Source organism: Rhinopithecus roxellana, chromosome 6 (genome assembly GCF_007565055.1).
Source record: "Rhinopithecus roxellana isolate Shanxi Qingling chromosome 6, ASM756505v1, whole genome shotgun sequence".
NCBI lineage: Eukaryota > Metazoa > Chordata > Mammalia > Primates > Cercopithecidae > Rhinopithecus > Rhinopithecus roxellana.
The window spans coordinates 90,142,529-90,167,263 of record NC_044554.1 but is presented as its reverse complement, the minus strand read 5'-3'; the positions used below and the strand labels follow the sequence as shown (position 1 = coordinate 90,167,263).

Here is a 24,735-nt window from a genome sequence, read left to right as displayed (position 1 = left end):
AATATGAAGGGAATCTTCTGCATGGATGTAGCTTTTGCATCATCCCTCGGCCATGGACCGAGAAGTACCATGGCCCACTGGAGGTCTTGATATCTGTAGCTGCAGCAAAGTCACAGAGAGTGGTTAGGAGCCACAGCATTTAAGCAGGAAGGCCAAGGACCAGTTTGATAATTACCCCAACCTCTGAAACCGGCAGAGGGTAGCTGCAGTATGTTTTGCCTATTAGAGTGATCTACTAGACAGGAATTCATTATGGGGTTACATGAAGTCTAACTTTTGCCAAAATAGCTCACACAATAAACCCAAGTCACCTAAGAGAAAGGAATAGAGGCGTAGACCATGTATGCTTGTTTTCATTCATTTGTTCATTTCACAAACATATATTGAACAACTCCTACATGCCAGGCCCTGCCTAAGGTGCTGGGGGCAGGCAGAGACCCAGAGACACTTGGTCTCCCTCTGTCACAGGCTAGGATTAGGGGTGGGGGATTTACCACAGACTGGGCTCAGTGCTTAGTTACACGAAGAGCACAGAGGAGATGGATCTAACCCAAGCTTGAGGGTTAGGATATTGGGATTTTTGAGCTGAAAATCACCCTTAAGGCCATCCAGTTCAAGCTTTTCATTTTGCAGACAGGGACAGCAACTTGGCTGGGGCCTGACCACCAGTGGGGAATCCCACTGGCCATCAGGCTGCCTGCTCCCTCTGTGTATGCCACACACAGCATGGTGGCAAACCTCAGCTCCATGCAGACCACTTGAGCTATTAATACACCCTGTTGTTATAAAATGGTTATGTTTCCTGAGAAGAAAAATGTAAACTCCATGTGAATAAATATTTTGGGGAATATATATTCAGTGGGTTGAAGAAGCTCTGTTTTATTTCTTAGCTCTTGACTAATTGTTTCCAAGAGGAGGTATTTGTTATGTCTTATTTAGTGCAACTTACCAAGGAAGATAAGTCCATCCACACAATTAATCGGAGTTAATGGTTATAAAAAGCTTGAATAGTCCAAAAATGGATCATTTAACACTATGTTGGAGAGGAAGGGGAGATGCAAGGACAAACATCAGTGAAAGCAGTGAAGCAAAATGTGTAAAACTTCGACCCAGTTTGCTATCAGACTGACCTGGGGTCATTTACAAATGTGGCTCTGTAAGCAAGTTATGTAATCCATTCTAAGCCTGCTTTCCTCATCTCTAAAAATGAAGATATCAAAAGTGTCAAAGTGTCTACATCATTGGGTTGTCATAAGGATTTGACAAAGTAATGCATGAAAAGCACTTATCATATGCCCGGGACTTAATATTCACTTGAAGAAATGTTGTATCTTACTAGCCTGTAATCAGAATTTAACAAGTTGTGATACTATTGATATGTAAATGATAAAACTGACACTGTGCACGTATTTGTATTACTATATGCCTCTCCCTTGTCTTAGAAAGTACAACAGAAATCAGTGGGAAAGAAAAGCAAAAACAAACAAAGCCAGGAATAAAACTGATGCCTACCCTGCAGAACTGCATCCTCGCTAAAGATCTGCCACATGCTTCACTCAGAGCTTTCTCATAACCAATGCAAGGGAGACAGTCTGGTCAGTTATACAATGTTCAGTGTTCGGACAACTGACAAATATCTAATGAGCGCCTGCCACGTGCCAGACACTATTCTATGTGTTGGCAATTCAGCAGTGAAGACAACAGACCTATTTCTTGCCCCCACAGTAATTATATTTTAGTAGGGAGAGAAAAGGCAATACACACGGTGAATAAGATGATAGCGTGTTAAGAGGAGATACATGCAGTGGAGGCACAAAGCAAGATAAGGGAAATAGAGTGCAGTTTTAAATATGTTGGTTAGAGTAGCTCTCTCTAATTAGGATGGTGCCAATTGAGTACAGACTTACAAGGGACTAAGGGAGCAGGCCATGTGGGTATTTGGGAGAAGGGTATTCCAGGCAGAGAGAACCACCAGGGCAAAGGCCCTGAGGTTGGAGAGGTCTGGGTGTTTAGTGAATAAAGACGAGGCCAGTGTGGCTGGAGCAAAATAACTGAGGGGGAGAGAGCAATGGAAGGTGAGGCCAGAAAGTTGCAGGGAGCTCCATTACACAAGGCCTTGTTGGGGAGCCATTGGAGGGTTTTGAGCAAAGGAATGATGTGATGTGACTTAGGTGTTTAAATAATCTCTCTGATACTGTATTGGAAATAGACTCTAAGAAAGCAAGTTTTTGGAAGCAGGGAAATCAATGAGAAAGCTATTTTAATAACCCAATCAAGAGGTGATGAGAAATGATTATAGCGTACTGAAAATGAGGTCCATTTTGAAGAGAAGGGACAAACTTATTTCCTGATTGATTAGGAAATATCTAGGGATGTCAGCGAAAGAGAGAAGTCAAGGATGGACTCCTGGTTTTGGGCCTTAACAACTAAAGGACAGACCAAGTGGAGCAGAGGATCAGAAGTTTGGCTTTGGATATGTGAAGCTACGAGACATCCAATTAGACAGTCAGACAGCTGAGCTTGGAGTTCAGGAGAGAGATGGACGGTGGCTAGTTGCTCAGTAGGGCAGACCCCAAGTCAAAGAAGGAATCTCACCAGTCTAATGGTGCTGTCTGCCTTCTGTGTATGGCAGTGGCCTTACTGGACCTGAACTTGAAATTGTTTTCCAGAAACAGGGCTAGACTTTGAATTGCTCTTCACACACTCTTTAAATCCTCTCTCCTTTAATCTTCTTCCTTGTATTTATTGGCAAGGCCTTTGGATAGAATGAGAAAGATATTTATCAAAGCAAAGCTAGTAAACCCATAGCTCTGGCCTGATTGACCCCAAGCTCAGAATTTCAAAACCCAGTTATAGCCCATGAGGTTATTACCTGGCTTACCCCAGAGGGCAGATACCAGCCACAGAAACATACTGTAGGGCTTACTTATGTTTTCTTAACGTGTATGAATTCTACGGCTACTGAGTCCGTTTGCCAGGAAAGAAGAAATTGCTTCGAAAAAGAAAGAGCTGGTAGGCACCTGCTATGAGCCAGATAGTGCAGTAGAAGGAAAGAGCTGTCTCATTTCCTTCATTGCCTGGTCACATTTTGGAGTCCTTGGGGCTTTATAACAACAACAAAAAAAAGGAGTAATTCTTGTAGCAGCAGATTCTCTTATTCTGATAGTGCATCCTCACAATATGGTTCCATGATGAAATGTGTTGTGGCAGGCACCTGTGGGTCTTACACGAAAAAGTCATAAAGCATCAATTAAGATTACTCAGAATTCCTTCAATTGTTTCCTTCTCTTGGTCTTCATCACTGCATCCTCTGCTCCATTTTAATAACTCAACCCTGGCCTAGTGAAACTATTATTTAAATATATATATCTATAACCTAAGAATTGATGAAATTCCAAAACTCTTTCTCCCAGATTTTCTCCATCCTCTGGTACCATGTCTTTGTCTGCGCCCGGTCACCTGGACTTGGAAGTTGGAAGCAGTGATTTATTGCTGTGTGCAACTCCCTGGCAGATACCAACTTTCTTTTCCACTCAGTGCAGGGTTCATCAAAGCTGCAATTTACTGAGTCCATTTTAGAAGAGCTAAGCGCTGATGATACATAGTTTAGTGATCTGAAAGTCTGAAATGAGACCCCAAGAGACCTGTACAGGGAAGACTTTACAAATGTCCCAAACTATTATTAGGACTGAATTTCCATATTATGCTTTATAGATGTTCAGTTGCAACAGTATCAAATGAGAGAATGTTTGAGGGCACTTAAGCCTCAAAAAAATGTGTTAATGGAGTACTAGAATACCCTGTTAGATGGCCTTATCCTTTTATGTAACTTTTTTTCTTTTTTCTGATGAGTAAATCAAAGCAGTTTGCACAAGGAAAACCTAAGTCTGTGCCCATATTCTACACGTAACCTCCGTGAGTTGTTTCCCCTTCTGTAAGATGGGAATGATGAAATTAATACCTTCCCCAAAAGCTGTTATTTTCAGGAAGGAGGGAAGGAAGATTAAATGAGCTAAAACTGCATATTGCACTACCCAGCTCATAGTAGGTGTCCAACAAGCATGAGTCCCTTTCTCACCTTGGAATGGAGCACCATGTGAGAACAGGTTGCTGGCAGTTCAGCGTCAGGACAGGTCCAGAGTTAAGGTGGAAGCTGATGAATGTGTGAGCCTTGACTACAGGGTAATATAGGCCTATGAACTGTTTGGCTTGAGGAAAGGAGAGAATGTCACCAAAGCAAATTCAGTTGTGCCTTACATTCCTGCTCAGTGCTTAATAAAGACTTGTACTCTGTCTCATTTGGGAGTCACAGCAGGAAAGATTCTTATTCCCATTTTATAGATGAAGAAACTGAGACTTAGATGAGCTATGTGAAATGCTAGTCATGGGCAGAGCCTAAACTGAAGCTCTAGTCTTCTGACTTGTAGATCTATGTTCTGGCCAATGCTTCTTAGAACACTGCTATGAGGAATGGGCTCTGGGTCTCTCTGTCCAGCTTCAACTAGAATAGTTTTGGCTTTACTAGACTCACATGCTAGGGTGCTATGTAAAATTTCCTGTGATAAAAATTTCTGCTCTAAAAAAAAATTGAAAACCATTTCACTCTATCATGATATCTTTGCAGCATAATGGATCTCAAACTAAATTATATTGCATTAGCCTGACACAAGATGCAAATAATCTTTCATTTATCCCATGATTATCTCAGTCTCTGTGGGCTAGAATCTGGGACAGTGTTGTCCGCATTTGTGAATGACGGAATTGGAACCAAAAGTGGTCCTGTGGTTTGCTTACTGTACAGTGTTTGCTGTGGAATAGTAATCGTGTGGTTGCCTAATATGCCTGTTTAATCAGATCACAAATACAGTCTCAGAGTTTACCTGGTACAGGGGAAAAAAAGTTGACCAAGGATTGATTGTCTTAGCAGTGCTGAATGGATTTTTGTGTAAGTTTATATCTGTGGCTTTGTAAAATAAAAGAAGAAATTTCTCAGGACACTTAGCTCTGGAAAAACATCACTGAGGTGGCTGGTGCTTTGTGGAATTCTGTGAATGTTACAGAATCTATTGCGGTGTTGTACTTATGCCCCTGGCCACTGACTCTTAATAAACACTTCTCTAAAGCCCCAAGTTGGAGGTATTAGATGGTCATGAAAAGATGCACTTGTTCTCCCCTGCCCGTCTGCGCATGATGCCCACCAAGCCACACTCTGTTTCTCAAGGCATGCTGTGGAATGTGTTTTCCTCTAACAGGGAACTAAAGGAGAAGATTCAGCCAGAAATCTTAGAGCTGATCAAACAGCAACGCCTGAACCGCCTCGTGGAAGGGACCTGCTTTAGGAAACTCAACGCCCGGCGGAGGCAAGGTATTGTTTCTGGGGACACTCCAAACTTGGACAGGGTAAACAGTGGCCTGCTCCCTAGAGAATCACAGGGGCGTGGTGTTGGTTTAAGGGTAGGCCATGCAGCATTGTACTCAGGACGGGAATAGCAGTCCAGGTCGTTTCTGCTTCCCATACACACCCAGAGAGAATCAAAGTCCACAATTACCAGAAGAGCCACAGAAATGAAGAGCCATTCTTTGCCATTTAGTGCCACAAAACTGCTAGTGGTGGTGTCAACAATAGCTGACATGTATATGAGCCTACCATGTGCCAGGTGCTTCTGAAACTCTAGTCTTCTGACTCAAGCATTTTATCCTCACCATAACCCTAGGAAGTAACTACTAGGATTATGCCCAGTTTACAGATTAGGAAATGGAGGCACTAAAGGGCTAAGAAACTGGCCCAAAGTCACAGAAGAGCAAGGATTCAAACTCCACAGCTCCAGGACCCTTCCTTTTAACGACTGCCCTTGGTGCAGGAGAGCTAGCACCCACTGTTGGGTTTGATCTTGAAGCTTTCAGCGTGGATGGCCCTTATTGTCAAATCCCCCACACTGCTTCTCTTCTAGGACAGAATTATTTTATATGGGGATATAAGTAACAGTGAACTAAGATAGGGTAGCATCCCTTACATAATTTCTCAAGGCAGATTTCTGAATTGTCTCTATAAATTCTAACTTCATAATGTCAAATCCAAATGAATGTCCAAAGACTAGACTCAACAGGTGAGAAACATGTCTGGCTGTTTCTTTCCTGGACAAGTAAAGCACCCTTGACTGTTATCCTGCTCTCTTGACATGCTGCTGATTGCACAGCTAGAGTCTTCATACCACACACTCCTAGAGGCAAACAGCCAGAACATAAAACTGTAAAGTAAGATTTGGGAAGAGGCAAAGAGACTGAAGAAGAGGCAGGAGCAAGCACAGGCATTCGCAACTATACTAAGAACACCAGTTATGCCCCAGGAGACACTTTGGCAGATATTTTGAAACCTGCTGGATGCCCTGCTCAGCCACAGAGCTCACCCACTAATGACAAAAGCCATTTTGTGTTTGTCAGCTGAACTCATCCCCCAGCCATTTACTTTAACTGTCCTGTGCTGCATATTCAGTAAATTGGAAGTGTTTCTCATGTCACCATTAAACATCACATTGAGGAACTTCTGAAGGCAGAACTTCCTGGAGGAAGGACAGTGCAGTTTCTTCACAGAGGATGAGAAGCTCTTCGAGTGAATTTCAGGCTAAGCCTTGGGAGAGGACAATGGGCAGAATAATAAGGGCTGAGTTACAGAGAAAGCCTCCTATTAGTGAGAGCAGTGGAAGAGGGAACTTCTCCCTCCCATTCAGCCACTGAAGGATGAGTTCATGCCCTCCTCTCATCGCATTCCTTGCATCAGGTATCATGTCGGAGTAAATGGTGTTCCAAGAAGACCACAGGGCTCAGTGGCAAGGACATAGCCCCAGAACCGGGCAATGTGGGTGCGGTCTTGCCTCTACACCTGTCCAGCTTTGTGACCTTGGGCAGTTTCCCCATCTGAAATGGGGATAGCAATGCCTGTCTCCTGGGGCTATCGTGAGGAAGAGAGATGATTATGAATGTAACAACAATAAACAACCAAAAAAGGGAGCTACCATTGTTCTTTAAGATTGTGTAGGAAAAAAGCAGTGAGCCAGAATGAGTGGACTTGGTGCTAGGCTTCTCAGTTCTTTAATGAACCATCTAGGTGTCTTTAGAAGGACACATGACCTCTCAAGACCCCAAGTTCTCATCTGTAAAGTGGGAGGACAGGATTAGGGGATCCAGGAGCTCATTTAGTCAGAGAGCCAATTGTATGCCCTGATGTCTTTATTGCCTTTGGAACAAATCAATGTTTGGGATATATTGCCCCATAAAGATGATTTATAAGATTTTTACTTACTTGACATTGGGCAAAGGACACAGAAGTTTGGGGATGGGAAATGGCAAATAGACACCCAATGCTTCTACTGCTGCCCAGCTACAATCCCTCACAACCTAGCTGCTAGCACCAATTTAACCTTCTAGTCTACTGTGTCATGAGAATTCCCTGACTAGGTTGAAGTGGATAGGTTCTATCAGAACAATCCTGTTTCTAGATGTATTCATTAACAGCGTTTGTGGTGGTGTTGTTGTTTAAAAAAATGTTAGTCCCGCATCTGTAAATGTTTCCAATTTTCTAATAATGAACTACCTCCTGAACAAAAAAATATTAGCATCTAGATGATAAATTTATGAGTTGAGCTCCCTAGGGAGCATGACCATCTGTGTTTAATACAAAATCATCCTTCCGAGTGCAGAAAGGAAGGCTTTTTGGTATTTGGTAAATGGATTTGAAATCTGGTGACTGGCTCTGTGCTTAAAAATAGGGATTCAAACCAGACTGTGCTGGAATTGGTTTCCTATCACCCCATCAAAACATTCCATTTAGATTTACACAGATTAATGAGAACATGGCATTTTTAATCCCTTCGAGAAAGATGCACTTCTACATGAGACCTCAGACTGGGATGGACAACCGCCTGCCAGATGCCATCACAGGTTCAAGAGCAGACACTCCCAGTGCAGGAGCCAGCACCATACTCCCTTTAAACTTGTCTGACAGTGAGTAGGACACAGATGAGTGAATTTAAGTAGTTAACTTTATAAGGGAAAACATGAAAGAACTTACAGTTCCACAGAACTGGAAAGTGAAGGAACAAATAGAGAGTACTCGACTATGCCACGTTTGGCTAGAAGATCCCTGAGTTGATACTTGGCGATCCTTCTGCCTATCTCATGTGCAACTCTGCTACTGGAATAGTCAGATGCAGACATTTACAGATCTGGGTTTCTGGGAATTCTAACCACATTAGAACTAGGAGGTAATATATCTCAAAAGACACAATAAGCTGGGCTAAGTCCCTACTCCCTACTCAGGAGCTGGGTAGCCTCGGGCAATCTGCTCAATATCTTTGTGCTTCTCTTTCTTCTTCTTTCAAATGGGGATGATGTTAGTTCCTCTATCAAATAGCCGTAAGGGGTAAGTAAAATTATACATCTATAGCACTTTGATGCTTGGCAGATTATCAAACATTCATTGATGATGTTGGCTATTAATTTTAGCTCGTAGCGCCTCAGAATATAGAATTTTTTTCTTTTTTTTTTTTTTTTTTTTGGAGACAGAGTCTCGCTCTGTCACCCAGGCTGGAGTGCAATGGCATGATTTCGGCTCACTGCAACCTCTGCCTCCTGGGTTCAAGCAATTCTACTGCCTCAGCCTCCCAAGTAGCTAGGATTACAGGCACCCACCACCACCCCCGGGTAATTTTTTGTATTTTTAGTAGAGACGGGGTTTCACCATGTTGGCCAGGCTGGTCTCAAACTCCTGACCTCAGATGATCCACTTGCCTCGCCTCCCAAAGTGCTGGGATTACAGATGTGAGCCACTGCACCTGGCCAGAATATAGATTTTAAACACAGGAGGTGGAGTGGCATTGGAGGCCACTAACCTGCATCACTCCACTCTCTCCCCAAGCTTATACTTATTGACCATGAAGTATAAGCCCTGGTCGCAGAATCCTTGGCATGGAAATTGCCTGGCTTCTGTGTTCCCTGGACTCCTGCAGGAGAGATTTCAGATGAAACCCCAGAAGTTGTCTGTGTTAGGGACACTGTATTAGTCCATTCTCGCATTGCTATAAAGAAATGCCTAAGGCTGGCTAATTTATAAAGAAAAGAGGTTGAATTGGTTCACAGGTCTGCAGGCTGTACAGGAAGCATCACAGCTTCTGCTTCTGGGGAGGCCTCAGGAAACTTCCAATCATGGTAGAAGGCAAGGGGTGAGCAAGGAACTTCACATGGCCACAGCAGGAGGAAGACAGGGAGAGGGGAGGTGCCACACACTTAAATAACTGGATCTCAAGAGGACTTTATCACTATACAGTACCAAGGGGAGAATGGTGCTAAAACATCCATGAGCACTCCGCCCCCATGATCCAGTCACCTCCCACCAGGACCCACCTCCAACACTGGGGACTACAATTCCACATGAGATTTGGTGAGGACACAGATCCAAATGATATCAGCCACTGTTTGCTTCATGAGAATCTTTAGGCTCAAGAACTGCCCCCTACTTCTCTTATATTTCAGAGATGAAGGTCTTTCAGAATCACTTGCATTGAATGGCCTTGGTAAGAGTCCAGGGCTAACATTGGAAATCATTTCAAGACGTGATAACATGAAACCTCCTGCAGAGGACAGTGTCTGTTTCATTGACTGGCATTCCCCTAAGTGCTGACATGACAGTCTTATCTTGGAACTCAGTGTTGGGCAAAATGCATGCCTACCACTCCTGCCAACAAGGCTGGTATATCTTACATTGCTCTGGGGGCCCCGTCAGAAGACCTAGAGCCAAGTGGTGCGTTCGGGCACGGTAACCATATTGCCCTGTTGTGGGGAGCAGGTCATTCCTTTCTCCATCCTTGGTTGAAATTTTATTTTAATATTTTGTTACAAAAAGGCAGGTATAAATAAATACGTATTTTCAAATTGTGAAAAGCCAGTTCATTTTCAGGAAAAAAAAGGCATTTCCCAATAGGTCAGAATAATGCATAATCATTATTCCCAAAAGATGGAGGGACAGTAGTGTGGACGAGAGGGACTACTATTGACTGGAAGAGCAGGAAAGTACAAATATGTTTTGAGAACCAATTCTGGAAGATGTAGGATCCATACTTTATGTGTGTTTTGCTCATATAATTATGACCATTATACTTATGAAGAACAGGGATTTCTGAGGTTTTTGTAATTAGGCCAAGGCCCCGAAGCTAATAAGAATCAGAACCCGGTGTGTCACCAAGGTATGTGTGACTTCAAGGCATCTGTTGGACCAAATCATCTTGGAAAGTACCTGGGGACTCAGGTGTCATTTGCTGTGAGCAGCTGTGTCCAGGGAGGCCGAATTCAGAATCAAAACACAAATCTGTCCTTTTCAAGAAAGCTCAGTGAAGTGAGGAAGATTTGATACCCTTTGTCGGTATCGATAGTTGTTTCCCTTTTTTGCACCAACAAAAAAAATCTTAGATCTCATCGCCCGAAAGATGACATTTCCCTTTAAACACATTGCTGGGTCCCTCTTGTTTTGTGACTTGGAAAGGTTGGACCTTAGGCAGAAAGCCGACCTTGTTCTGAACACACAGAAGACTTGGCACATTTTCGGTTATCATTGGGAAAATTCAGAATCCTCATGGAAGTGTTCTAAAGACTTTTTTTTTTTTTTTTTTGTGACGGAGTCTCGCTCTGCCCCCCAGGCTGGAGTGCTGTGGCCGAATCTCAGCTCACTGCAAGCTCCGCCTCCCGGGTTCACGCCATTCTCCTGCCTCAGCCTCCCAAGTAGCTGGGACTACAGGCGCCCGCCACCTCGCCCGGCTAGTTTTTTTTTTTTGTATTTTTTAGTAGAGACGGGGTTTCACCGTGTTAGCCAGGATGGTCTCGATCTCCTGACCTCGTGATCCGCCTGTCTCGGCCTCCCAAAGTGCTGGGATTACAGGCTTGAGCCACCGCGCCCAGCCTCTAAAGACATCTTTTAGAAAAACCTGTTCTCCTCCCTAATATAGGACTCTTAGGGCCCCCGGGGTCAGCCCCCAGCTGCTGACAGCGGGCTCTGCACTCAAGACAAAGATGTGTCCTGATTCCACGGCAGTCTTGGGGCTTGGTTCTTGCTGTGCCCTGTGTCTCACTGAACTGGCTGGTATTTCACACCTAGCAGTGGTTGCTATTGTTCACCTTGCTGGGCTCTCCTAGAGACCTGGGGAGCAGCCCCAAGCTTGTCTTCAGCCTGGATGATGAAAACAGACAGTGGGCTACACTGTCTGATAGAACTACCTATGACTGTTTAAGTTACTTAAAATGAAAGAAAATTTATAATTTGTTTTCTTAGTATGGGATAAAACAGACAATAGAGAATTTCCATCATTGCAGGAAGTTCTGTTGGACGCCACTGCAAAAAATTACAGTTGACAGTGGTTATTGGCTCCATAGCAATCTATGTGACATTGGGAATAGCTTTAATCAGCCCTTCTTACCAGGCTCGTGAGCTGTGAAAGCAGCTTTTCCCTCTTATCCTTCATACACACACACACACACACACACAAAAGACTGAAACATGAAATTCTCCCCATATTTTGTTTTGGGTTTGGAGACCAAGCCTGGCTATTAACATACTCTCATTAGTCATTGACTGGAAGACCTCCATATTAACTCTTATTTTCGCCTAAATGCTAGTAAACAATCTTTGATAACATTCTCACTGCTTCCTGCTAATTGCTTTTAGTGACGCAATTCACTCTTTCATCGCCCAGAGGGATAAAGGAACAAGTAACATCATGCTGGGGTTTGAAAGGAAAATACACATTTTTCTTGCCATAAAAGAAACTGCAAATCAAGCTGCTGCTGATGGCTGACACTGAAACTGTCTCACCCAACATGTCGACGCACTGTGCTGATGCTATCCTTGTAGCGGCTTTCCCTTCAGGACAGAAATACACAACGTCTAAGCCTTCCAAACCTTAGGACTCCAGTTTTACTGTGAGGAAGATACTGGCTGAGTAGCCTCCCATTTGATTATGAGTCAAGACAAGTTTCTCAGCCTTTTCAGCCCCTTTTTCCAATATTTTGCCATCCATCCAAGACTTTCTAATTGGTGGGGAGGAGTGGAACACATCATTTATATCTGTGATGTACCGATCTTTTTGCTTTTTATCGTTTTAGTAGTAGACAGAAGAAAAGAAACTTGTATAGGATAAGAGAATAGAGGTAGGAGGAAAACCAAGACAAGATGGTGTCATACAAGTCAAGGGAATTTAAGCTTTGGAAAGGAGGAAAGTCTGTCTGCTGCAGACCCTTTGGGTTTTCTTTAAACAAACATCAACTGCAACTTTGTAAGGAAGAGGGCTGTTTTGCCTCTTGAAACTCTGATAAATAGCCACTGTTCTATAATCATTTCCAAATGTAAGAATATGTTGCACAAGAGATTTCTGCATTCCTATTTTTCTCCATAGGATAGCCAGAGTTACTGATTTGTCTCAGTTCCTACTTCCCAGATCCGAGAAACAACATCTTTCTCTCTTAGCTGCCATGAAGAACTGAGGGAGCTCCTTTTCCTTGAGCTCCTTGGCCTTGTCTTTCATGTCTGCCTTCCATTCTAAAGATGTTTCACTACACCGAGTAGAGTGCTATGTGCATTGTAGACAGCCACACAGCAAGTATTCATTGGATAAACAAATTTATCCTGAAAGTAGAGCAGCAAAATTTTTGAAGTCTTACAAATCAATATATCTTACATGTGAATATTAAGCTGTGCAATTTACTCTACAATAATACATGTTTGTATTATACTGTGCACCAGTTAAATTTCTTAATTCCTCTCCTCAAAATCAATTGAGTGTCATTGATCTTGTTTGATTGTGACACATTGGCTTGGCTTCAAATCCCACTGCTGACCCCCCAGAGTTTACTTACCCCAACTCGAGAAGTAAGGGATTCCTATAAAGCACAGGCTAAGATCTAACTCACAATAAGCCCAGCATGTCCAAGTACCACTTCTCACTGTCTTCCTTCCCAGCCTCTATCACCCTTTAGTTGCTCACTTAGCCAAACATATCACCTAGATGCAGCAAGGAAAGGAAAACTTTTTAGCAGATTTCTCCAGCTGGCTTTCTGATCATCACAGCCACATAGGGCAGGGGAAAGAACCTGTGCAGAGAGGCAACTGCCACAGGCCCCCAAGAGCACTGTTGACGTTCAGAAAGCCATTGCCTCCTGCTCTGGAATTCACAATTCCTATTGTGAGTTACAAGTCAAATTCCCAAAATTGCTCTCCTCATGGAAAACCCATAAGTACACATTTGCCTAATTTAAATGTCTGTGAATTACTCAGAGAATAACTATTTTCTCCCTTTGAAATGCTGTCCCAGCAAAATGACCCATGTTTGGTATATATATAGCATAATTTTGAAACTTAGCTATTTCAAATGTTTTCCTAGCTGTTAAATGACCTTTTTCCTGCTCATTTTTTTCCACCAGAGTTCAGATTCCTTTAAATCTATGGATTGCTGAATTCTGACTACGCTTCGGAATTCTCAAACCCTATTTAAAGACAAGGAAGATAAGAATCACAGAGACGCTCTCCTTTTGTGGATCAAATTTGGGCATTTTCTTTGTTCATTGTGTGGCTTTTAATTCCATTCTTAAAACTTCTGTTTCTATTAAAAGAATCATAATTAAACCATGGGTTTGCAGTGACAGCAATTTTAGACAGAAAACCACTTTTCTTAAAATATAATGAAGAGCTTTTTAGTCAGAGTGGCTTCAAAACAAATTATATTTCAGGCACAATAATGAGGTAACTTGGCCAAGGCCTCAAAGGGTACCAACCACACAGTGGTGCAAAGGGGCTTGTAGGTGACAGACACTTCTTGCCTTAGGCATTTTGATCAGGTCCCCTTGGGTCTTCATTTATCAGCTTAGCCAATACCAACTGTGCAACTTTTCTGTGTCAGACACTGTGCCAAGAGATTGGGACACTGCAATTATGAAGACAGTGACTGTCAACAGAGAGACTGTGAGTCTTCCACACTGTCAGGGCTGGAGTCCTCTTCTCCTATCAATATTGTTCACAATACACCCTCAAGGGCAAGTTGCTTACCTAGGGTCTGTAGCAGATAATGGGAAATACTAAAGTGTTAACATTAGGCTCCAATATTGCCAGTCCAAGCCAAACTGGTGGTGCAAAGGAGACTCTAGAACATCTCAGAGGATGGGGAGAGGCCCTTCAGCTACAGGGATCAAAGGGGGCTTCCTGGAGGAGACAGCTGCACAAGCATTGCTGTCACAGTTCAAGTCCCTAATCTATAAAAAGTGCTCTTTGCCTCTTTCTTCCTGCCTCATAGGCTTACTCAAAATTTCTTCTCACTTTTGAGAGACTGAGGCAGTAAAGTTGAGAAAGTTGTTTATAAGAATGACCCTAATCCCCTGGTCATGCCTATCCAGATAAGCAAATTCTGGGAATTGGAGAGGAGAATGGTTGTGCATGTCCCCATTCTTTAGCTAAATCCCTGAATTATTTAGATGAATTCCTCATGAATCCCACCCACCATGTGTATCACCAGTTTCCTGACAATTCGTTCCTGATTAATGTGTGTGTGGTAGCCTAGGGTAGGGGTTTGTTGTAGCAGCTAAAATATGGCGTTGGACACAACTGTCTCAACAGTCTGAAATTCTCAGAGAGGAAAGTGGAAGCAGAAACATTCTGAGAAATCTGTTGTTTTCTCTATCTCCCTCCCTCTTTTGTCTGTAAATGAATACGGAGCAGTTCCCATGGTGGTTATCATTAGTGATAAAATACCCTCTGGAAACCACCACCTCTTAAAATCTATTGCTATTGAGCTTGAAGGGGTCGATGACTTTACTGGTGGTTACCAAATGTACAGCAGGCAGGACAGGTGATAAGTAAAGATCAAAAGGGAAGTCATTGTCCAGGGCCCTAGAATTCACCCTTCCTCAGTACTTCAAATCAGATGAACTGCGTGTTTCCTCCAGGCAAGAGTAGTAAGAAATAACCAGGCTAGTATTTCTATAAACCAGAATCACTTACCTTGTAAACTTGTGTTTTTTCTCTCAGACAAGTTTTGGTATTGTCGGCTTTCTCCAAATCACAAAGTCCTGCATTACGGAGACTTAGAAGAGAGTCCTCAGGGAGAAGTGCCTCACGATTCCTTGCAGGACAAACGTAAGTAGCTCTCCTTGGCAGAGGCCTGAGTGTTGGTCCGTTGGTTGTTTCCTAATCACAGTATATCATGCAGCGAAACTATCAGCCTAAGTAAGCCCTTTGAACACATCTCATCTAGTTGTAAGTCTTGGCCCGAGCCATCTCATCGAGTACAAGACCTGGAAGGACTTGGGGTTTGGAACGGAACGTAGAGAATGTAAAATGGATGCAAAGGTATCTTAACTGCAAGACGTAAACTTGGGGTTCAAACGTCCACTTTTTACATTGTTTATCCAGGTGCTGTGTCAAGGAGCAAAAACAATACAAACCTGACTCTGTCAGTTGTCTTTTTCTGAAAACCCATAATAATTTCTTATTTTCATAATTTATATGCCTGACCCCTACAATATTTATTCTTTACAATTTTGTGTATCCCATAGTTATGACACAGAGTTAATGGCAGGTCCAAATATAGCTAGTTTCCCTCAAAGACACTGAAAATGATGATCAGTTACCTCTACTGTTTGCTAAATATTTCTCTTTGTTTTTTGACTTTTTCTGTATGTTGTCTGTTTTAACATGCACTCTTTTGAAGAGACAGTAATGTGCAGGATTCTTTTAGCCCCACACGGAACCAGGTGCCAGGTTATTTTGACAGTGTTAGCCGTACAAATTAAACAAGTATTATAGAAACACTGAAATACACAAGGGTGATAAATTAATTTGAGGAGAAATGAGATAAAATGAACATAGCCTCAGAGGATATCCCAGGTAGAAAAATCCGAGAGGGAGAAAACATTCAGAGCACTTTTAAATAACCTTTAAAAGTCACCTTGACCTTGCAGTATTCAGATAAGCGTGTCCCAGATAGAGTCCTTACCCAGAGTCTCACACCTTCTGTCCTGTCACCCTGGGGCCCATGGAAGTCAAATCTGGATTGCCTTCCTTACAACTCATGGCCATTGAAGGCAAAAATAACCCATGAGTGGGAAATTTCCTGACACATTCAGACTCTGCGCTGTCATCTCAGGCAGACAGCCTGGAACATTCACTCTTCTCCAGCTTAAAAATGGGACAGTCTGGTCTTTGTAGTGTCATTTAGTTCAGAAAACAATCTTGTTTTCTTTCATAGGAGAACTCTCTTCCCAGCCCACAGTATTGGTTCCCTAAGTCAGGGTTTACAGAAAGAAATCTGAAATCCACTGCTGCAGAGAGCCTGGGACACTGTCTATGCCTCCCTGCTTTGGGGCAGGAGTTAGGGGTGTCCTGGGCCTCTACCTGTAAATGAGGATCCTCCCTTTACAATTCAAGCCTTCCCCACCCCCCCTTGGCCAAGCTAGACCAGTGATTCTCTAAACGTGGTCCCTGGAACATCAACAGCAGTATCACCTAGGAACTTCTTAGCAATGCCCATTCTCAGACCCCATTCCCAGCCCAGCTGAACCAGAAACTCAGTGGGTGGGGACCGGCCATCTCCGTTTTAACAGATGTTCCAGGTGGTTCTGACATGCACATTTTGAGAGCTGTCGTTCCCCAAACGTGGCTTTCACTGATAATTAAAAAAAAAAAAAAAAAAAAAAAAAAAAAAAAAAAGTTTAAGTAAATTGATAGTATGTTGCTAACTTTTAACTTGGGCCAAAAAAAAAGGATATTAAAAAAATAAAATCTAACTAAAGTTTAATATCACAACCCTTTCATGAAAGAAAGGACCCTTGATTACAAGAAAATAAAAAGTAAGAAGGACCTAATCTTAGATAAAAGATAGTCCCTTCTGCTAAACTAAATTCACTCTCTGAAAAACTCACACCGGTGTCCTCATTTTTCTGCATTTGCTATTAACTGGTGCAAATCTCACTGGTGTGAACTCCCCTGTGAACTAGGAACTGACCAGAGCCCAGCAATGTGGAATCACTGCTCTGCAGTGGTTAAACAGAAAGAGTTAGAGGTTATTGTTGGTTGGAACAAACAGCAGCTCCCTAGGAGGTCCGGGCCCCACAGCCCCATTCTTAACCTGTCACAAGGGGAAAAGTGGTCAGGACAGAACAAACACAACTTGACTCCCCATATGGTCCAGTGAATCTGCTCTCCCACTAACAGGACATAGTGTTTAGCCCCATGTTTACAGGGATGTAATCACTTCTCAACCCAAAGATAGGCACTTGACTGACAGGTTTACCAGGTGTTAGCACAGCACCCCCATGCTAAATGGCCAGCTAGGAAATTGGCAGCCACAGCAACAAAGCCCTGTGTAGGGGCAGTTCCTGGTCTTGTCCACAAGCTAATGTCCCCCAGCTCTGCTAAGACCCTCACCCCCAAGACTCCAGCGTGAAAATAACTAACCTGGAATCAGAGGTGCTGACGCCAGGGAGAGCCAGCTTGCCAGGGTGAGTGCAGGAGAGCAAGGCCACAGCTGCAAATCTCCACACAGCTTTTCACAGTGGCCGCTGAGCAAGGCTGGTTCTTGAAAGGGTTGTGATAGCCCCTCCTGACCATGCCTCCAAAACTCTTAGCAACTGTTTTCCTCTGAAATGAAGTTCCAAAGAGCTGCTCCAAAAACAGTTTATCCATTGCATGATGAACTAAGAATGCATCCTTGTGTGGATCTATTTATCTGCACAAGTATTTATCCACACCTTGTGGGAGAGTGTGTGTGTGTGTGTGAGAGAGAGAGAGACTGTGTGTGTGTACTGGTAAGATTGTATCCTTCTGCACGTATGTGCTAGAGAAATGGGTATACTCATGTAATGAGTTGAATTGAAGCAATCCTGTGCCTGAGACAAAAAAAAAAAAAAAAAAAAAAACAGCCTAGGGAGCTGAAGTTTTCCTGCTGCAGGCCTGCCACCTTGGTTTGCAGTTAATTCCAATTCTGCATTCTGTCTGGAGCAAAATAGCCACCTCTTGGAACCCTTAAAAGTCAGAAACCCCATTCCACTGGAAAAATGAGTCGTGCCTTTAATGAATGTTCAGTGTCATTGTTCTTGCCATGTACCATTGCCCTGTCTTGAGACCAAGGCAGAGATTGTCTTGCGCCCCTTGAGTTAATCAGTGCTGAATACTGAGCTATTGACAAATCAAATAGTATAATGGAGTTTTCTTAATACAGATAGTGCACATGATTGAGGGTGCTTCTTCGGCTGTCTTCTCCAAAGCTTTAGGAAATCTTTCTTTTTGTGTTCCTTTTCTTTGTCAGGAAACTTGGCCTTTGAAAATCGACATCTTCTTACATCCCCACCTTCCCCATATCCCTCCCAAGCTGACTTACAGGTTGTCATAGCCCCCAACAAACATAGGACCCCATTGCTTTCCAGCCATGCCCTGGGTTCCTCACTGCCTCCCTTTGAAAGAATCTAGGCCAGCATTCCTCGCTCCCACATCAGAGGGGGCAGGGAGGAAAGTGCTGGCTCACCCGCCCATGCGGAGATTAAGCCTGCTCCAGTGGATGCGGAGAGCGGCAACACAGGGAGGCACCGTAGGCAATTTGGGTCACCAAAGCACAGAGAATAATTCAGGTCCCTCCATCTACAGAATTAACATTATCTGATTATTGGTAATGGGAATAATTGCAAATGGCATTTATTGAGTGCTTACTATATACCAGGCCCTGTGCTAAGGGCTTTACATAAATTATTCTCAACAACCTAAAGAGGTAGATAATATTGTCCATATTTTACAGAAAGGAAACTGAGATACAGAAAGATTAAGTAACTTATTCAAGGTCATAAGATTAGTAAATAGGAAAGCAAAGATCTGAATGTAACTGTCTAACTCCATGGCCCAGATTTTCACCCACTACTGGGTACTGCCTAGATTAAAAGCCAACAGTGATCTCAGTTCCAGCATCAGGATTTAACTCTCAGAGCAACCATATGGGATAGATAATGTTAGAGTTACACATTGCAGACAAGGAAACTGAGCTTCTGAAAACTTAAGCCCAAAGTAGTAGAGGGGGTTAGTGGATGTAGAATTCAAACCCTGGCACTCTGATTCCAAAGGCACATCTCTCCCCACCATTCCATGCCATGTGGCTGATCTGCTAGGCCAAAGAAACCAGATTCTTCATGCAGCTATCCTGGGATCAGCCTGTACCTCCTCATATTTGTACCCACAGGAGCTTCTACTATGGAGCTGTGCACACAGCAAGAGCTCAAGCCTTCCTAGCTACTTCCTCTGAATGGTTTCTGCCTGAACTTGGATCTCAGTGATGAAAGCTGAAACTGTTTTCATCATGGGTGGCCACATTTGCTTTTTCAGTAGTAGTTTTGTTTTAAATCACAATTAAACTTCCTTCCACAGGTATTAGCAATCAAAGAGTTTCCTGAATATCTGAAGTGATAACCACATTTAGGGCTGTGCTCAGCATGATTTAGGGGGCTGGCCCCTTACAAAGGGAGAAATCATGGCCTAACAAGGGAACATGGAGTGGAAGAAGAAGCACTAAACCCAGCTCTTCTCCCCTGCTAGCCTAGCTCTGTGTCATTGCATAATTGATTTCCTCCCTTTAGGATCAGTCTTCCCATCTGTAAAACAGGAGTGTTGCATTAAGATGGTCTCAACCCAGCTCAAACTATAAAAAGCATAGAAAGAAATGAGGCCATGCCCCAGGGGGTAAATGTGGTGGGAAGGTGCATTCTTCACTGGTGACCCAGATTCTCACAGATCTGGACCCCACTTCTTTATCTTGCTTCCACAAAAAAGGCCTCATCAAAATGCTAGCCTGGCTTTGAAGTCATCAAGAGACCCCTGCAGCCTCCTTAGAGCGTAGATTCTGGAGATATGGGTCTGACCCCTCTGTTTCTGCTCATGAGAATAGCGAGGCCAGCATTTGAGCCTTTCCAATGCCTAATCTTCTGGTGCATCTAGAGACAAACTATGCAAAAAGCAACCTTTAAAAGCTACACTGTATTTTTAGAACTTTTTGTTTTCCTTTTAGTCATAATCCTATGAATGATGTAGCAGCTGGTCTCTAGGACAAGGGACAATGCATATTAAAAAAAATACATGTACTTCCACAAAACATAGTGAAAAAGTGACTCTTCTCCTTGGAAGCCTTTCTGTTAGAGATTCTGAAGACCACCCCCAGGACAGACTATGGTGTTACTCTTATCACATTCCATACGATGGGTTTTCAAAGCTGAGGGCTAACTTACCAATTGTAGACTGTGGACACTCTCTCTAGTTCATGGACCATGCTGTATATTATAACAAAAAAACTTTCTACAAGGCACTTGTGACTCAAACTCTATTTGAATCTTGAGAACGTTTTTTAGAATGAGTTTGTTGACTATATCACATTCACTTCAATGGTGGTTTTCCATTGGAAAGTTAGCCAACTTCCCAGAGTATCCAAATGTCCCTTCCTAGGGTAGGGATTAGGCAGCCAGCTCAGCTACTGAAGGAAAGGAGGCCAGTTCTTGGTTATGAAAATGGATTTGAGGAGAACTGAAGTCAGTGTTCATGGTCAAAGGTGGGTTCAGGAATCACAGGGACCACCCACAGGAAGATGCCAACCCCAAGGGGGTCAGGCAAAGAGGCAGAAAAGGGATCTGAGATCAGTCAGGTGGGGCTATATTGCTACCATGTGCTGCGGGGATAAACAACCCCAAAATCTCCATGGCTTGCACAACAAAAAGTTACTTCTCACTCACGTTATACAGACCAGTGTGCACCATGTCTTCCATCCTCTCATTTCCTGTTTATTTCCAGCCCTAGGAATTGCCCTCTGACTATCGTCACCTTGTCTTCCCTGAGCTTCCTCTGCTCATCCATCCATTCCCTGAGCCTCTCCTGTGCCATCTGGATGGAACAGGTCACTCCTTCAGTTTCTGCAGCAGGGGAAGACAGAATGGAGGGCCTCCACCTAGAAAAGTAGCATTTCCTTTCACATTTCATTGGCTAAAATTAATCACATGACCTGACTGCAAAGGTTGCTGGGAAGTGTAGTTTTCTATGTGTCCAGAAGGAAAGAAGAGACAGCTATTCATAACTACAAGTAATGTCTACCAGAAGGGTCCAGAATCAGATTGCAAGATGTGGTGAGATATGGCAGGAGAACCTACAGAGATTCCTGGAGGATTCATCACAACCCCACTCTTCTTAGGGTTACAGAGAGGCCTAGGAGTGTCAACAGATATGGACAAAGTTCTTAATAATTTTAGGGCACCTGGAAAATGTTAGCATTTGAGGCCTTCTTGTCTATTGTTTTACTATTCTAGGAGTGTCAACAGATATGGACCAAATTCTTAGTAATTTTAGGGTACCTGGAAAATGTTAGCTTTTGAGGCCTTCCTGTCTATTGTTTTAATATTCTAGGTATTCTGTAATTTTATTCTTATCTCTCACCTTCACAACCCAGTTGCCCAATAAAAAGATGTGAGCTTTAACTATGAAATCTCTCATCATCTTCATCATTAAGAGAGTCTAAGGAATTGATTACTTGGCATTCCCACATATCCCAAATTCTTGGTAAAGCCACACTAGCCAGTGTGCATACCTTGATTCATAAACCCATATGGGGCTGGAGGGTTAGGGATTGGAGAGGGGCAGATGACTTTGCATTATTTAAAATTAAGGTTCCAAACCATCCTATTGCCTTCTTTCTTTCAGTTGATCTTTTTGTTTTTATTTTTTTATTTTCATTTCATGTTTTGTAGAGACAGGGTCTCCCTATGTTGCCCAGGCTGGTCTCAAAGTCCTGGCCTTAAGCAGTCCTCCTGCCTTAGCCCCTCAAAGTGCTAGAATTACAGGCATGATCCACTTACTGTTCCCAGCCTCTTTCACCTGATCTTAACAAAAGTTTTAAGTGCACAAACCCTTCCATATCTTTTCTTATCTTCCTCCAACTCCAGAGTGAGACATAAGATAACATCATTTTGTCTAACTGCATTATTTCCAGAATCCTGTATCAGAAAGGAATTCTCCCTTTGTTTAATTGAGTTTAGTTTTGTTGTCTGTAAAACAGGGATAATAAAACCTGCTTTACAGAATTAATGAGATGGCAGTGAAAGAGATTTTGGAGAGTGAGAGTTCAGAACTATTTAGAGTTGGATAAATTTTTTGAGATAGGGCTGCTTTCTCTCATTATCCAAAAACTCAGAAACTAAATAGATGCAAATGCTATAGCAAGAGATACTGATATATGTAAAGCACTTGGCATTGCTCTTGTCACACAGGAGCCCTCTGTAATATCAGTATGAGTATCACTGTTGTTACTACTATCACTGTTATTTCTACTGCTGCTTCTAATGCCATCACTTCAAACAGTACTACGATGGGTGTTTTTTTAATGGTCTTTGTTTCACTGAACCAAATTCTGCTTACAAGCAAGCTCTTTCTCCCCAGGGATGCTTTTTACAAGAATATAAGATATATTTTAGTTTCTAGTCCTGGGACAGTACCTGGCTTCTCTTCCTCTTTTCCACAATCTTCTTTTCTCTTTTTGCAGTAGTTTCTGGGAATGGCAACCACAGTAGTGGACCCAGTGCTTAGTCCTGCTTCTTTATTGACATCGAAGCTTTCACATGGTGTAGTTACTTGCATTTTCTTTTATGAATTGCAGTGCCGGTGGCAGATATCAAAGCCGTGGTGACGGGAAAGGACTGCCCTCATATGAAAGAGAAAGGTGCCCTTAAACAAAACAAGGTATGATTTACAGATTATTGCAAATAACTCTGTTTGCCCAGTGCAGTCAGCAACTGCAGCCAGCGCAGCCCTCCTTTATAGCAGTGTTTGTGTGTGTGCATGTGTTCAGACACACCTCTCTTACTCAGCTCTCCTGTTTCCTGTCCCGATTCCTTTTACATCTCTTACCCTCATTCTTTCTCTTCCTGACACCTTTTCTGATGCTCACCATCTCTTCCATTCCCTCACTTCCTGTCTACTTCCAACCCTGAGAATTGCCCTTACTGTTGTCACTTTGTCCTCTCTTGAGCCCCCTCTGCTCATCCATCCATTCCCTGGGCCTCTCCTAACCTCCCCCATTTATGTTTATTTCTCCCTTCTCCAACTTCCACCCCAATATCTTTCATTTTCTCCTGCTGTAATCATGCTCTTAATATCCTCCCCGGGATCTCAGCGAAGCCTAGGACAGGCAGAGAGCAGCTGACTCAAAGAATCTTAGAAAATTTTAAAGGCCTGATACCCTTCAGCATTGTGGAAAGTAGGCTGTGAAATATCTCCAACTCAGACTGAAGGAGAAAATTTTCCCAGAGGTGTGTATTAAGCCCTGCAATACCTTTCATACTGCAATACCTTTCACCATCCCCTCCTAGTTTACCACCCATTCCATTATCATTCCATTACAGAGGGCACAGGAGGGAACATTATTTGAAAAGATAGAAGAATTTCTTTTGCCCGCTGGAGAGGCCATCAGGGAGCCAGTTCTTTGTTTATGCCTCTTAGAATCTTGTGATCTATACCATTAATGAACAAAAGTATTCCAGATAATCTGGTACCAAAAATGTCACATAGAGCAATAGATTGCATCTTTATTTCCAGTGTCAGTGTCTAAGAGGAACACCAAAATGATACACAATCTATTTACTAATCAGAGTTAAAATAAATAGTTTCCACTCTGTAATTTCTATTGTTATAAGACAAAGAGAATCCAGTTCTTTGCAGGATGGCCCTATCTATAGTTAAGGAAAAACAAAAGTGCTGTGAAAATACTGTTCAGGAAGGCAGAGGGCAGGGGATGCAGCTGAAGAGGCTGATTGTAAGATCTTTCCTTCTTAAGTTCTATAAGTATAACTCACCTCAACTCCATGGAAACTCCTACTTTGTTGAGCCCAGCACAGCACTGTCATGTAACGCATCTGATTGGCAAGCATACTGATGGCAGGGTATGCCCAAGAGGCCAGGATCTGTGGCCTCTCTGTTACACAGCACCGATGGGGGTTTCCGTTTCTCTCTTCTCCATGCTGTGGGGAGACAGAGATTCTATAGCTGAGCAGATTAGAGAAGCATCCTTAGCTTTAGCAGCAAATCTCCAGTTTTCATGGTTCACCTCTTGTGGGGCAGACTTTCTTCAACACCAGCCAGGATTACCATATGCTGCCTATGTCAGGTATTCTCTCCACAATCTCGGAGAGCACTGGTTCTGCTTCAGCCGAGAAGGTCCCCACATTTACATAACACTTGGGGCTGAGCTGGAAACAGTGTGGAGAAATTGACAGTAATAGGGGTCTAGGAGTCTGCAACCCAGAGAAGACCAGGAAGGGTGTACCTGGAAAAATAGCAACCTGCCAGAATTCAAGTATGCTAAATAAAGACAGAGGGAATTATGTAAAATAGGTGTGGAGGGACCACCTGTTTCTGCCCCAACATGTAAAGAGCTTGAGAGTTGTGCTCCCATCCTCAGAAAAAGGAGAAGTGGGCCAGGCGCGGTGGCTTACTCCTGTAATCCCAGCACTTTGGGAGGCCGAGGTGGGCAGATCACGAGGTCAGGAGTTCGAGACCAACAGCCTGGCTAACATAGTGAAACCTCGTCTCTACTAAAAATACAAAAAAAGTAGCCAGGCGTGGTGGCAGGCGCCTGTAGTCCCAGCTACTTGGGAGGCTGAGGCAGGAGAATCACTTGAACCCGGGAGGCGGAG

At 43.1% G+C, this 24,735-nt stretch overlaps 1 protein-coding gene across 3 annotated transcripts in view; it reads left to right on the top strand.

Moving 5' to 3' along the window:
- ELMO1 (engulfment and cell motility 1) overlaps nt 1-24,735 on the top strand; it is a 578,893-nt gene that overhangs the window by 540,374 nt on the left and 13,784 nt on the right. For all 3 annotated transcript variants that reach the window (XM_030931898.1, XM_010356685.2, XM_030931899.1), the window contains exons 18-20: nt 5,253-5,365; nt 15,059-15,166; nt 22,701-22,783. In XM_030931898.1, the coding sequence (XP_030787758.1) occupies nt 5,253-5,365; nt 15,059-15,166; nt 22,701-22,783 (304 nt within the window). The remainder of the gene's footprint in view (nt 1-5,252; nt 5,366-15,058; nt 15,167-22,700; nt 22,784-24,735) is intronic.